The sequence below is a fragment of the Leucopleurus acutus genome (genome assembly GCF_964270905.1).
Source record: "Leucopleurus acutus genome assembly, chromosome: 5".
NCBI lineage: Eukaryota > Metazoa > Chordata > Mammalia > Artiodactyla > Delphinidae > Leucopleurus > Leucopleurus acutus.
Genome location: NC_139147.1, coordinates 25,571,751 through 25,588,080, shown reverse-complemented (window position 1 = coordinate 25,588,080; position 16,330 = coordinate 25,571,751). Strand labels below are relative to the sequence as shown.

Genomic DNA, 16,330 nt, shown 5'->3' with positions numbered 1-16,330 from the left:
GGTCCTTAAAATTTGGTCCTATATAAAATGTCCATGAGCATATTTGGTCCATGCCAAATGATTTTGGACAGGACCAAATTATCAAGGACCTTTTTGGTGTGAACAAATTTCTTATGGACGTTTTGGACAAGACATAGTCCTGCAAGGAATTGGTCATATGGTTCAGCCACTTTTTATAATTTTGGTAGGTTTGTCTTTAGGAGAGTAAGGGGGAAAACTTAAGTCCAAGGATTTCTTGCTTTAACACATTTTTTTTACCCCACTAAGTCATTCCACATATTTCTCGTACAGCATTTTATATACCTAAGAGGTCCTCAATAACTGTGGGTTATTTGAATCACTCAGTGAATCAGTAAACAGACAGATAAATGGAAAACAGAGCACTAATTTAGATATTTGTTGCTGACTTTTAAAGTTTTAGAAATAAATTTCTCAAAATATATTAGAATTATTTTTTCAGTTTATTTTAGATTAAAGGAATTAGTCACTATAGATCCTAAAATCAGTTTTTGAAAGTGTGTTGAAAGATGATTTTAGAGGCTATAAATAGTTTTCTACATTGGATAAGGGACTATGGGCTGAAGAGCAGTTTTGTTTTTCAATATGTTGTGCTACTATATGGTTAACACCTACATACAACCCCAGGCAGGCTTATCCTACCATAAAAGACCTCTATAGGTTTAGAGGTGGGATGACTTGTTTCATAAAGCATTTTGATTAATGATTCGTATATCATTCTGCTTTTCAAACATCACACCAACCATTTTATCCAAGAATTATTGTGTTACTCAGAGATCATTTATAATTTCACAAATGTTCTCTCCTTGTATGTATATAACATTTGATATAAATTCTAATAACATAAAAATGGCAGTATTATTTTTGGAGCTGACGATCCACACACTATTGCCTTTATGGAGTTTACCTAAAGAGATTAGGTTCACATCCAGACCACTTAACATGAAGATTAAGTTAGGACCAGAGAAGACATTTTGGTTAACCAGCACATAGACAAAGGTACAGTAGACAATTACTAGGAATCCAGAAAAATTTTCACATTACAGATACATATCAGGAGTTGGCACAAGGTAGGCATTTAATGAAAAATTGCTGAATGAATGAATCCAAGGCAACTTTGGTACTGGTTTGGCAACCATACCGTGTTAAGAGGAAAGAGCAAGCATGTCTCCCTTGCATGCAGAGAGAATAATTAGAGAAAAAATTCCCTCACATCCTATGAAACCTACATCCTTTCTGGCAGACATTTTGATCCTATTGGTGGTGTTCTTAGCAAAAGGTAATAACCATGGCTCTAATAGATGAAGGACTGAAGTGAGATCAGATAATCCAGGCCTTGATTGCCTCAAATATATTGTTAATTTTTGGTAAAATATTAGGCTAAAAGTATAAACTTTGATGCTCTAGTTTTCTTATCTATTAAATAAGGGTACTGTTAACTGCTGTGTTATCAGAGAATTCTCAGGAGTCAAAATGAAATATTAGCGAAAAGTTGTTTTAAAATAAGAGAAATAATATTAAAACTGATCTGGAGTTGCCAGAGGACTGCTGGTAGTTAGCTTGTCTGTAAAAATAAATGACATAAAAATAACAATTACAGGGCTTCCCTGGTGGCGCAGTGGTTGAGAGTCCGCCTGCCGATGCAGGGGACGTGGGTTCGTGCCCCGGTCCAGGAGGATCCCACATGCCGTGGAGCGGCTGGGCCCGTGAGCCATGGCCGTTGAGCCTGCGCGTTCGGAGCCTGTGCTCCGCAACGGGGGAGGCCACAACAGTGAGAGGCCCCCGTACCGCAAGGGAAAGAAAAAAAAAAATAACAATTACATTTAAAAACTGATTATTATGAATTCCTTCTGTTTAATATTTTACTTGAGAGTTTTAAAAATTACTATGAATTGTTAATATTTATTAACTTAAGAATACATCATTTGTATCTGGAGCTGAAAATAAATCTATTATGTTTTTATTGATTTTTAGAGCTGTAGAGCAGAGGTTTTTAGATGTGCTTACTTTTTAAATAATGAAGATGATGTTTGTCAATTATCAATAACTAAACATAAGAATTCATTAATTTCATAATGGCTGTAGACTAACATGTTCTAGATTAATCTGCTATTGTTTGAAATAGGAGCTTGAGTTATGCTTAGACCATGGGCTTTGGAGTCCAGAGGAATTCTTTTTAATTCCTGACTTTGATAATTAATAGCTATGTGGCTCTGGGCACATTCTTTATTCCTTATGTATTTTTAAGTGGAAAAAATATTAGTCTCTACAGAATCATTCTGAGAACTAAATGAGATAATGTTTGCAAGAGAGTGGCATGGACATATATACACTACCAAATGTAAAATAGATAGCTAGTGGGAAGCAGCCACATAGCACAGGTAGATCAGCTGGGTGCTTTGTGACCACCTAGAGGGGTGGGATAGGGAGGGTGGGAGGGAGGGAGACGCAAGAGGGAAGAGATATGGGGATATATGTACATGTATAACTGATTCACTTTGTTATAAAGCAGAAACTAACACACCATTTAAAAGCAATTATACTCCAATAAAGATGTAATATATATATATATATATATATATATATATATATATGGTACCTGGTCCAAGTAGATACTTCAAATAGATTTTTCAAATATTATAAAAATGGTCATGATTATGGATAACACTAAAAGCAATGTGGTTATAGTTTTATAACAATTTACACTTTAAAATCATTTTTATATGAATTCAATACTTGTGATGACTTCTAAAATATTTAGAAAATTTTATTATTTACAATTTATGGGAAGCAGATTTTCAGAAGGTGAAATGCCCAGTGATTCTGGTAGTTGACAGACAGGATTAGTGTTCAAATCTTTTGACTTCAATTTTTCTACAACAGAATGATTTTCCATTTTAACATAACTCAGGTTAGTTTTTAAATGATTGATAATTTCTCAAAGCACTCTTTTGATAGTCAGTATGATCTTGATAAGACAAAGTGAAGAGGTAGGACCAATTGTAGTTAGAAACATAGGGTGGAGAAAATGCTGGAATAGAGCAAATTTAACATTAAACTTTAGATTGTCCTTTCCAAAGAGTATGATACATTTTGAAAGTTATCATTTCATTACATTTTAAATTCCTTTCCCTCGTTTATAGTGACCTTACAAATGTCAGGGTTTCATTTCCAAGGCTGCATTATCAGAGCCATATTTTGAGATCACACACATGCGCACACACAAGCACACTCTCACACATCATATATGTATACATACATATATAGAATTTAAAATATGAAAGGAGCATTAGAATTGGAAATGCATATCCTTATATATATAACTAGGCACTATGAACTTTGCAATATTATTAACTATGTTATTCCTAACCAAATGTATGCTTTATACATTTTGATATGAAGACTAAATATCTAATTTAGAAAGAGCCACCAGAAAAATATTGAATCCTTGACTAATGTCATAAAGTTTTATGATCACCAAATTATACATTTTGAAATGCCATAAGTACTGACCTGAAGTTGTTGCAGGACTTATCGTAGAGAAATTCTCCAAAGACGCTAGAATAAAGTTGGTTTGAAGTTAGGGCTTAGAGTAGAAATATATTACAAAACATCGAGTGCAGTTTGAATATTCATTCAAAGGGCATCTGATCTACCAGAGTTTCCATTTCATCCTTTCTCATCCTGAATGTTCCTATTTATTTATTTAATTATAATTTGATTGTGATACACTTGATGAATTTCCAGAATCTCTATGTATTCTCTATAAATTTACCTATGCAAAATATTTGCTTTATTTTACCCATTTAAGAAAGATATCTATTTATTCATCATAATTATATAGAATAATTTATATTTAAGAGAGACAATATAACACACCATATCTTGTCAGACCTAGAATCAATTGTTTTGCACTGAAACAAATGGATGGCAAAATAATCTTACACATGATAATATCTACAGGGAACTAAGTACTGTTTAAGTATAAAGTGCTTTTCACATAAAAGATAAAAACTAGCTATTTTCTTCACCCATTAACATGTTTAATATTTTTAAAGATATAATGATGACTATATTAAAAATAAAGAAAATCATATCTTATGATCTAATGAATTTGTTTTCATTCAAAACAATATTTATGGTAAGTGGGTTAAGAGGTATGTCCTCTTCTACTAACTAGATTGTTTATTACGTTATTTCTTCATTACTGCACTGTCTTCTTTCTAAAAGATCTATAGCAGTTTCATAAATGTTATATGGTAGATTATTGATGAAGAAGATAAAATAAGTTTTATAAGATATTTTCATAAAGAAGATAATATTTTAATTTTCACTATGTTTGGTTTGACAGTATACTATATAAAAATCAAAGGTATCTGTGAAATTATTAACCAATTTAAAAATGTAATAAATTTGAAAATTCACATGATGCAAGTGAATATTAAACTTAAATACCTAAAATTAATTATGTTGATTATGTTAATTATATTAATTATGTTTATAAATGTGTTTTAATATAGTTCAACAAGTTAAATGTAACTTCAACTTCTGGATCATATTCTTGAGTTGATGTTGTGATATAGTTTATTGCATTTATGATCCTTATTCTAAGTTAATTCAAAGGATATAGTTTTATTGAATAAATAAAGTTTTTAAAACCACAAACTCCCCTCTCCCAAATAGTCCCACCATAGAGTCATGAAAATAAGTTTCAGCACACCTGTCAATTCATTTGCCTCAGCAGACCTCCAGAAACTGATGCCTATTCAAATAAAGATAGCAAGATACCACCTTTCTAGAAGAAAATTGACTATTGAAAAATAATCAACATTGTTTAAAGACAAAACTATTACAAAGAAACTCTAATATAAGTGTTAAGAGCGCAGATATTAGGCTAAGACCGCGTGGGTCAGAATCCTCAATCCACCTCGAAATAGCTAAATTTTCTGTATGTTAGTTGTCTCATCTGTAAAATGGGGGTAGTAAAGATACTGTGTAATAAGATTGGTATGAGGAGTAAATGTGTTGATAGAAAAACCACCTGTTGTAGCTAATAATAGTTAGTAGTAGTTTTCAGCTCATTTGAATCAGACAAAAATCCAAAACAGTCTCTGCTCCAGCAGCTGTGCCAGAGGGGACCAAACGATCAGTAGAAGAAGCACTTAAGAGCCTGAGCTGTCTTCTCACTGAACAGGCACAGCAGGATATAGTAGGGGGCTTAGTGAAGGAGTACTGTGCTTTATGAACCCATGTTGTAAAGGAAAGCAACTCGAAGTCTGCAATTTTGTATCCACTATAACAAAATTTTAAAAATGCATGTTTTTTTATGTTTCCTTTAAGGGCAAATCTATACTGACATCTCATTCTGAAGCAAAACTATTTGAACTGGCAATAAGCTGTTTGCCTTTATTCCACTTGATGTGGATATTTATATATTGATGAGCTTTCTAACATCTAAAAATTTCTGAATTCTAAAACATATTTAGCCTGAAGGTTTACAGATAAGAGATTGTGGATCTGGATGGGCCTGGCAACTTACTATTGTTTTCAACCAAAATAGGACTCGGTATACATGTATACATGTTTGTTGAATTAAATTGAATGGGAAATAACCAAAATGGATAATTTAGAATAACCTAACATTGATAGGCATTATTGTCTTGCTATTTTATTTGATGCCCTATATCTCTTCCCCTTCGATTATTTTTATCTTAAAATTATTTATCATTTTAAAATAAAGTTTTATTTTTTATAAGTAACTGGGATGTATCAAACTCATAATCCCCTCTTTTTACTTCCTTTCCTTCCTTTTTTTTTTTTTTTTTTTGTGTTATGCGGGCCTCTCACTCTTGTGGTCTTTCCTGTTGCGGAGCACAGGCTTTCCGGATGCGCAGGCTCAGCGGCCATGGCTCACGGGCCTAGCCGCTCCGTGGCATGTGGGATCTTCCCGGACCGGGGCACGAACCCGTGTCCCTTGCATTGGCAGGCGGACTCTCAACCACTGCGCCACCAGGGAAGCCCTTCTTTTAAGTCCTCAGTCAGAGACTGGATTTGCCACTTGACTATGTAATCTAATAATATCTATATGACTATCACAAAGTAATGTGTCACTTTCCAATGCAGGGCTCCTGGAAAGTCAGGGTGTCCTTGGCCAATGGCAAAAGTGTGATCAGACCCACAAACATTTATGCATGCCAGTATTTTCAGAACCTTTTTGATGTTTTACAAACATTTTCTCACTGACATTTTTCTCCAAAACAGTTTCTCCATATTTTATTTTTACTATGTAAATGTGTTACCTCAGTCAATAAGACAGGTTTCTAAAGTCCAGGGTGATCCCACTGCTCCCCTGATACATAGCTAGAATTTTAATTTCATAGCTTAACAATTCAAAGAAATCAAATAATGTTCACAGGTACCTGTAATATCAATGCTGTTCACATCAATATGGAAAATGGCCAGTTGGCTGGATTTCTTTGCTTCAATGCCTTGAATCATTTCTTCTTTTACATTTTCATCTGACACCCACTGGGCAAAGAGAAGGTCAAATATGACTATAATGCTGCCATTTCTGCAAAGCAAAAAATGACATAAGAGAAAAAAGTTAGCCTTCTTCAAATGATTTGTGTTCAATTTATGTAAGGTGTCTTTGAAATTCTCCACGGTTATCCTCTTGTTAATCCTTATTACACCTATACAAAGTAGGTCATATCAAATATTATCTTTATTTCACAGGTGGAAGAAAGAGAAATTTAAAGACAATGTTTCTCCAAGAACACAGGATATATCCAGATTAGAACCTGATTTTTCTGAGTTCCACATTAGCATGCTAATCCTTAGGCTAGACCACAGATACTTGTGTCAAATTAAACCAAATCACATGGTATCATGACATTTATTCTTATTTTACTGTTTGAAATAATGAAGAAAGTGAATTTGTAATTTTCATAGATGACTTCTAAGTAGGAATAGGTCTAAAGTAGTTTCACTGATTTCAGAGAAAAATTTTCTATATAGTTTACGAATGCTTGATAGCAAGCTTATAGCAACTAATTTATATCTACTTTTTCTTCTATATTCTTAATATAAAATAAATAAAATATGCCCTGATTTAGAAGGGTAGAAAGAAGACAAGCATAAGTGGATTATTGGGAATTTGTGGGATATTCTGTCTCATGGTCAAGTGTTGGGATTATCTTGCCTACTCGTCTCCGACCGTAACATTAGAGTTCAAGTACATGACCCAAGTCATCTTCTCTTTTACTTCATCGCCTTCTCTGAAATATGCATTTTCAAAGTTTTCTTCACTGGTGATTTGTTTGCAGTTTAAAGAATCATAAAAATGAATAAATTTGGGGCCCACTAGAAATACTGGAGAGATTTTTGCTCTTCTGTCTACATTTCTACTTTGCTACTGTGCTTTTAGGATACAACTGCTTGGGAAACAAACTCTAGCTCTGGTCTTCATTCTGTATCCTTCAGTAAGCTGGGGGTACTCAGGGTTTACTTGGACCCTTAAGAGGCAGACCAAGGAGAACCAGATTTTGCATGGCATGTTTGCTGGTTCTGAAATTTACACATTCACATTCATATCCTTGTGATATCTTTAAGTTAATGAGTTTCTTGAAGTGTTTCATCAACTCCTGAAGAGTTATGTATCTGTATGTGTATATGTCTTGATAAAAACCTATAATAAATGTTTTTTTTTCCTCCAAGACTATATACAGGATAAAAATGTTCCTGAAAGATCACAGCAGATCAGCATTTCCTCTCGGTAGGATATTCCTTTTTGGTTTCTGTGCTACTATTCAGGTTCATCGTTTAACAGAAGTGATTCCTTTTTATGTAGCTAGCTTTTCATGATTGATGTGAACAGGATTCTCTGATCAATAATTGCACATTTCACCTCTATTAGATATATTATTTTAAAATGTTAGAATGTTTAACTTTCCAATCATCTGATTAAATCAGAGTATCCAAATCTTGTAAATGGCAAGGCTCCTTAGTAACTATTTAGGTCCGGGTTCCCAAATTTACCCGCACATGGAATCACTGCTGTCCTTGATAAAAACAGATTTCATCACAGACACTGTTTTTATCTATTCTTCCACACTTGTTAATTTTTCCATGCTGGCTGGTCTCTAATTTTGTTTGAGAATAACTCTCCATTTTCTCATGGCTTCTCCAACCATTTCTCATGTCAATGATAGCTTTATTCATGGGCATATGACGAGGCCCTGGTCAATGGAACATGAGGGGATACTGATCGGAAACTTCTTGAAAACTTCTCTATATTTAATCAAATAAAGGTTCATAGTGGACTACTACTCTTCTTTGTTGAATGTTATTATGTATACATGTGATTGCTGGAACTGTCACATCTATGTTGGGACCATGAGGCAAGCTATGATTGACAAGCTAAAGATAGTACAATAAAACAATGAAACCACCTAAATTCTTGATTATGTCTCTGTCATTGTTCCACTGAATTAACCTCTGCTGAAACCCCCAGATTTCTTGTGATGTCAGATGGTAAATTCTTGTTGTTTAAGGCACTTTTAGTCACGTGTTCTGTTAATTGCAATTAAAAAAATCTTAACTGGCATACAACTCTCAGGCCTCATCCATATTTATTTAAACAGATGCTCAAGAAAAGGGAGATGACTCTATTTTTGCATCTGATGTTGGCCAACATTGCAATTTTATAAATAGGGAGAATGAGACTCAGAGTAATATAGGTAACCTTGCCTAGAGTTATACAGCTTATTAATATCAGAGAGAGAGAAAGGAATAAAACCCAGAACCTCTGTTTCCCAGATGTGTTTTGCTATAGTTCCCATCCCCACCCCACATACCACTACTATCAACACCATTATGAACTATTTGTCAATAGGAAAGACAATACAACACATTTGCCTAGATGCAGATCCAGGTTTTTATCATCTTGCATTGTTACCAGAACTTTATATCTAAAAAGATACAGAAAATAGCTAGTTGGAATTGGGGGTGGGTAGGATGGATATTTTATTGCCGCCACACTTTGAGCGATAGAAGCTTCCCTCTTCCTGTCCCTTTCCCTTTCTCCCTCCTCCTCCCCACCACCTGTTCTTCTTTTTCTTCTCATTTTCCCTCATCCTTCATCTCTTCCTCATCCTCTGCCTCCTCCTTTTCATTGTCTCCTTAACAAACCTCACCCCCCAAAATTCTTAAATGGACAGGGTTCAATATGGTAAAGATAAAGTGAGAGTGAACAAAGTCCATTAGTTTCTCTGTCTTCAATTTCTAATCTTTACCTCCTTGGTTGCACAGCAGATAGCTTTAATTCTGATGGAATCGGATTTTTCTCTTTGTGTAACTTTCACATATTAAGCTTGACTGACCACTTGCTTTTATTTTATTTGAGTTAGGGAGTAAAAGAGGTAAGGTAATTTTGGTAGAGAGCATACAAATCTGGAATTTTCTTTCACTGAGTTGAAAGTAACTGGATAAGTTCATCCTCAGGCATAAAACATCTTTGTATGAAAGATGTGTTTTCTTACTTGTGAATTATACATTGAATTTAATAATTTATACTTTGCAAGGACAGGAGTGACAGATCCTATATCCACATACAGTTGTATTCTTTAAAATTTGTTTCTTATTCAGAGTAAATGTTGAGATAAGAGAGATATACAGTAAAAATCAGGAAACCCATAATAAACATTTGTGTTTCATGTAATAAGAAAGCTATATTATGTTAGTAGTTTAATAATGATCTCTATCACTGCTGTGAAATTGAATTTATTTATTAAGGTAATGTGAATTCTTCCTTTAGGAAAAAAAAATGGCCATTTTCATTTCAAAGTACTGCTCCAGTGGAATATCTGAGTCTGTTTTTTTTTTTGTTTTTAACAGATAAATCCTATCATTATACAGAGAGCCTGTGTGCAATAAATCAAATGTTTCTTATCTCTTATTTTCCTTAATGATACTGATAACCTCTAGGGTTGCTGAGTAAACAAAAGTCTTTCCTTTCCTAACTTGATGACTTATCTGTGCTCAAAGGGCAAAATAAGCTTCATATTGCCATAAAGTGTAAACAGCACTTTATTAGAAGAATCAACTCCTAAATGCTCTTTGAGTCAAAGCGCTTTCTACAAAACAAAATAATAGAAAGTGTTCCCAGATGAGTGTAAACCATTTGCTTGTCCTGTAGAGTGGCTCTACACACACACACACACACACACACACACACACACACACACACACACACACAACTTAGCAGGGGGAGCAAGATTTGACATTAAATAATATTTTTAAAAGGAAGAAGCGATAGATTAATGACTAAGTTTAGTATTCTGAGTGCTATAACTTGACCATGTACACAAGAATGGGGTGCGTATATCAGTAAAATCAGTAACAAAAAAGGAAATAGGCATTTTAAAGGATCTTTAGATGTATTTTTCACAGTTGGTGTGGCTATTGTTAGTTAGTTGAGAAGTCATTTATTTCTGTGTCTTGATTTTATCAATTGGAGTTTAAGGTGAAAATAATTTACAAAAGGAATTAGGAGTCTGTCAATTTTTTCTATAAGTGGAATATGTCATTTTAAATGTGATTATTTAAAGTAAACCTAAACGTTTGCTTGTTACTTTCTTTCCTGCTTCTGAATTTTTCTCATCCTTTTCTTCTCTGTCTCCCAAAGTACCTACCTGTAATTTATATTACAGACATTTTCATGAAATTCCTTTGCATTGCATCTTTTAAAAACTCACTTCTGATTTAAAAGTAGTTCAGCTACAATGAGGTGAAAGTGTCTCTACACTGATGAAGTATATTATTTGAGAATTGTTATAAAATATGTATCAAGGCTTAGGAACTATATTAGTCTCCTAGGTAGTTTAAAGGAAGGGAAAGAAATAATTCCTTAGCTCAAATAATTTACAGTTTCACATATAGTGATTTTACTATCTAAAGAAACATAAGTTTACTTAATAAATATCAAAGAAAATGCTTGGGTTTTGATAAATCACCACACCTTATATAAAAGTCTATATTCAGCAAATTTTCCCAATCTAGTAAAAACAAAGTTATCCAGCATGTTGTAAACAAGAGAAGACAGAGTTCCATTAGCAAAACTATCCTAATAAACTCTGCACTAGATACTGTGCTTTGCATGGGTTTCACCGGTTAGAGCCTGAGGAAGGCGAGGAAGGACCAGGGTTACCTCTCCTTAAGCAAGGTTTTAGTTCTAAAACCTTTAAGAACTAAATTTGAATTGAAGATTTAATGCAGATCTCCGCAGTCAATCCTCTCCAAAACTGGAAAAGAGAAATTGGTTCCACTCATTCCAAAGCAGAGAAATAAAGTGAAATAAAATCTTTCATGCATGGTTTCACCTTCACAGAATAAATACTGAATAAATATTTTAAAACAGTGCTTTGAGGAAAACACACAAACAAAAGAAAATAATAAAAACCTTTCCTGAGAGTTCACCTGTGTCATTTTAGCCCTGAAAATAGGCCATGAAAGAGGCTATCAGAGATCATAAGTCCTGGAAAACAGGAGTCAAAGCCTCTGTGTTGTGGATAAGAATGAAGCCAGTAGATGGAGGGAGGGTGGACTGGCTACTGAGACTATGATCTCATGAATATGCAGTGGGATAAAGAATGATAAATATAGATAGATAAATAGGTGAGAAAGAAGGAAACAGAGTTCTAATTTTTTTTTTTTTTTGGTATAAAATGAATCTTTGTGCTTTTTTTCATGGTGGCTTCCACTAAGTGGATACATTTTGTTCCAACAAGAAATGGCAAGGCCTAAAGTTTCCTTCTGCCCATTAACTAATTCTGTCATTGTTTTTCTTTTTCTAAACATAGTCTCTTTTCCTTTGACTTGACCTCCCTACCTCTATTTGGTCATTGAGAACTAAGGACCCTTTTACTAATGTCAGGACTTTTGTGAAGACCATGTACCAAGTATCTTTGGTGCCAGGCTTTCAGGTTCAATTGTTTCTGATTTGAGATAGGAGATTAATCTTTCTATAAAGTGAGGCTCACTGCATTCTCCAATGACCTGGAGTACCCTATGGCTTCTATTTGATATAGGTTAAATGTCAAGACTCCTAGGCATCTGTAAGCAGTCAACCTCAGCCTTCTCCATGTGTTTCTGAAAGATTTTGCACTTAGGAGAGAGAATCATGTTAATATGAGATAAATTATCTAGCATTATTATTATTATTTGTTACAAATATAAAAGTTTATACTATGCCACTGTTCTCAATCCTCCTGGAAAATGTTGAAAATTCAAAATGTTCCATTTTCTCCTAAAAATAGTGACACTCTTTTACAAATATTAACAAAAAGATCACTATTTTGTGATCCTGTGCTTTCTATCTATAGAAAAATTTTGAGCTATACTTACTCAAATTGTAAAACTCTTGAGTTTTTATATTCATTTTTCAGATTACTTGATTGAAAGATATCATCTATCTAAAAAAAGAAAAGGTTAAGAAAAGGCATATTAAATTTAAGATTTTGTTTAAAATTTTAAACAAAGTAATCTTTATATTCTACTTAGAACTGTATTGGAGTGATTTCCTTCTCTGTGATGATGGGTCTCATACATTTAAGTATGAGTAAATGTAAATGTAAGTACATTTATATTTATTGACTAATTTTTTTCAAAGAGAACAAGATCTATGTATCTTTTGGCAAGTGGTTAACGAAACTATGTTATGAAATTTTAAACTAGTTGAGGAAAGAAGGTCTCTTACCATTTGCTGAATGTCAAAAGCAAGAACTTTGAAATCCACTGAGAGTTTGTCTTGCAAATTAGGATTATATGTAACTCCGGATGTTATTGTCAATGTCCCTCTGGCTTCATGACTTTTTCCAAATGCTGCATCTAGATGAATTAATAAGAAACAAAACACTGAAAATGTGAATAATGAATAAGAGAAAATATGCACATTCCGGTTAAGACATAGAAGTAAAGTTCTTGCTTAATGTGTTGGCCCTGGAGTTCTTGATTTTTTTCTTTGCAGTCTTCGTGTTTCATCATCAGCTGTTTTTTATTTTTTAACTTATATTTTTAGCTATCTAGTTGTTTTAAAAGATTGAATATTAAACTTCTTCTTCTCTATCCCATTATTTTTTTTTTCTTTTCTTTGAAGTCTAACCAACTCTCCAAGCTTCCAAGTTTTGTTTGGTTTTTGTTTCTTTGTCATTGAGATTTCTGTTGGAAGATACAGGGATGATCAACTTCCACCAATCATGGGAACTGATTCAGGGAAACATAGTGAGAAGTGGACCATTAAAAGTTTTGTAGTTACTTTCAGATACTTCTTGAACACCTGGCATCAAGGGACACTGCTCATTTTCTACATGTGGATTGCTGTGAAGATTGCAGTGTGTGTATTACTTTGGAGCATAGCTTTGAAACTACTTCTCTCATTCTAATAATTATAAAATTGGCATGTATGACCTTTTGCCATTAGATGGAGACTGTCATTACTGGAGAAGTTATTGAGAATGCTGCAGAAAATTTATTATCTCAATATGAAACAATATAAGAAAAAAGCTAACAAACTGAATACAAACATGGGAAATAAAATGTGCCACTAAGGCCAGTACAATCCCATTATGAGATTATTTTCTTTGCATATATATTTATATTTAAAATGAATTGCTTCAGGTGAAACTCACACAATGATGAAATCATTAGTAAATGTAATAATAATGATGCATTGACCTGGTATGAGAAGATGTTATTTCTTCTTTTCCCAGATGGGGAAATTTGGGCTTAGATTCACTAAGAAAATTTCCCAATGTGATAAAAGTGACAGATCTGGAATTTAGAAAAAGGATTGACTGACTTCAGAACCCAAGATCTGTCATATATTGACACAAATCTCCTAGTCCAGAAGGAACTGTAGAATTATTACTTTAAACAATAAACTTGCACTTCATCTATACAGTTATCATTGCATAATTGATGTAACATATTATTAATACTATTTCATTTGTTTTTTAAATATTCAAAATAACATTTAGACTTGCATATTTAAAAGTGAAAGGCAAGGAAAGACTGAGGAACTGTCATGGATTGGAGGAGACTAAGGAAACATGATAACTAAACCCAGTGTTGGAATCTGCACTGGATCCTGAACAGGTAAAGACCTTAGTGGAAAAACTGGTGAAAGTTGAATAAAGTGTTTGGTTCATTAATAACATTGTAACAATGTTAATTTCTTGGTTGTGACAATTATACTATGTGTGTACTAGATATTGACATTAGGGGAAGCTGGATGAATGTCTACAATTTTTGCAACTTTTTAAAAGTCTACAATGGTTTCCAATAAAAAGTGTTAAGAGTATATTAAAGTAAAAGTATGTACTGAAAATAGAATGTCTTATATCCTCTAGTGTTCTATTATTGCCTATCTCAAATCCCTTCTTATATTCAGTTGTTCACAATTAAATCATATTAACATTTATAAATATTTATTTTTTTATTTTTCTGGTAAAATAACTAACTTTTGTATTTTTATTAAGCATCAAGGCTTCCAATAGACTTCCAAATAATTACATATCCTTGAAGTTATTCACAGTATTTAAGTAAGACCAAAGCAGCCTCTTTTCTAAAAGTCTCAGTGAATTTCTATAATTTATTAAATTGTTCTTATAATTATATAAAATATCACAAGCTTTCTTTCTCTTTAAAATATATTTCTGTATGTAGCTATAGTAGTTAAATAAACCAGAAATTATATTGGACTTATTTTATAAAACTATAAATCATATTTATTACATTCTAATTTACTTATTTACTAAGGGAAAATAACTAACTCAAAGGCTGAACATTTTGTTTTCTTGGTAAAACCCAAATCACTCACATATAAAAGGTTTTGCCCAGAATTTTCAGAAGGAATTAATATGCCTATATATAATTCATCATTTTTTTAAAAAATGTGAAAATGTTCTCAGAAAAAATAAATCTAATACCCAAGTTTCTGCTATGCTGCCATTTTTAAAAAATTATCTTAGAAATGAATAAATGGTAAAGTAGAGCACAAGTTCTAAAGTTGGACTGTCTAGTTTGCACCACCTGGCAATGTTGCAAATTTAAGCAAGTTACCTAAATTCTCTGTTTCTGATTTTTCACCTATAAAAGGAGGGTAATAATAAAAACTAACTCATAGGTTTGTTGTAACAAGATAATACAATTGGAGATCTTTTAAAAGCAGTTGGTACAGGTAATTTAGCTCTAAATAAGAATTACCTTTTCTTTTTTCTTTCTGTCAATCACAAATTGCTACTCAGGCAACTTGAGATCTTTATAAATCCACAATTACATTCAAGTTGCCTTATACTGTTGCAATTCAAATTGTTGTACTAATAAGAGAATAAAGATATAATTCTCTAGAAATAAACAATATTTTTTCTTTAACTTGGCCTACTTATCTTCTTCTATGGTCAACAATGTTTGAATAGGTTTATGACTTAAATTCTATCAGAACAGACCCACAGGCTATGAACCTACTTTATTATATGTTGGAACTGAGAACATTATCATTTTCTGTTTTAAAAACTTAGTCTCATGTTTGAATTCTGAATTAAAATCCAAATTATATATCATGTTAAAAAAATTCTATGAAGTAAACTACTGTGAAGCATCTGGATGCAATATAAATACCTTGCCATGAAAGCACAGCAATGCATACAATATGCTGGCAGGATTCTGGAGATTAAAGTGTATACATTCATCTGAGAGCACTTTTCTGTAGCCAGGTCTATATGACTTACCTCTTTCTGATCCCCTGATTGACAGCCAGGCCACTGCAATTAACCCAACACAGAGCACCACCAATATGGCAAAGAGAGCTGCAAACATGACTTCATAGGTGCTGAGAGAATGGCACCTTGAGGGTACGCTTCGCTTTGAGCCCATCTTTGGTTTTTGAATGTTTGCTACTCTAAGGGTTCTGAGAGAGCATAGAAGCTTCACCAACTGAAGAGCACAAGCTCTCAAGTTTTCCAAGAAGACTTGTCTAACAAATCTACACTAGTCTTACTAGTCAGTGTAAATGAGTTGTGTATGTCCCTTTGGCAACATTATGTCTCTATACATTAAGTAGCTTTAAAAGTGCAGTTAATGTTTAAAAAGATATTAGTGAGTACAGAGAAGCTTAGAGTTGTAAATGTTAATCACCTGAACAGGCCAGTTGTCAGTGTGAATGATGTTAACTGCATGTTGTAAACAAAAATGATACTTTATCATTTTGAGAACTGGTAGAAGAAATATGAAATTCATGGTAGTCAAATTAATCATT

The 16,330-nt window shown here is 33.1% G+C and overlaps 1 protein-coding gene across 3 annotated transcripts in view; it reads right to left on the bottom strand.

Annotated features, from left to right (window-relative positions):
- TMPRSS15 (transmembrane serine protease 15) overlaps nucleotides 1–15,948 on the bottom strand; it is a gene marked incomplete at both ends in the record, with an annotated part of 138,186 nt that extends 122,238 nt beyond the window's left edge. Inside the window, 6 exons of one of the 3 annotated variants that reach the window (XM_082839000.1) lie at nucleotides 1,547–1,582; nucleotides 3,532–3,576; nucleotides 6,438–6,589; nucleotides 12,421–12,488; nucleotides 12,773–12,903; nucleotides 15,804–15,948. In XM_082839000.1, coding sequence (XP_082695126.1) covers nucleotides 1,547–1,582; nucleotides 3,532–3,576; nucleotides 6,438–6,589; nucleotides 12,421–12,488; nucleotides 12,773–12,903; nucleotides 15,804–15,948 — 577 coding nt within the window. Of the gene's footprint in view, nucleotides 1–1,546; nucleotides 1,583–3,526; nucleotides 3,577–6,437; nucleotides 6,590–12,420; nucleotides 12,489–12,772; nucleotides 12,904–15,803 lie in introns of all 3 variants that reach the window. The other 2 variants (XM_082838999.1, XM_082839001.1) reach the window with 2 other exon arrangements.
- Nucleotides 15,949–16,330: the final 382 nt, after the last annotated feature.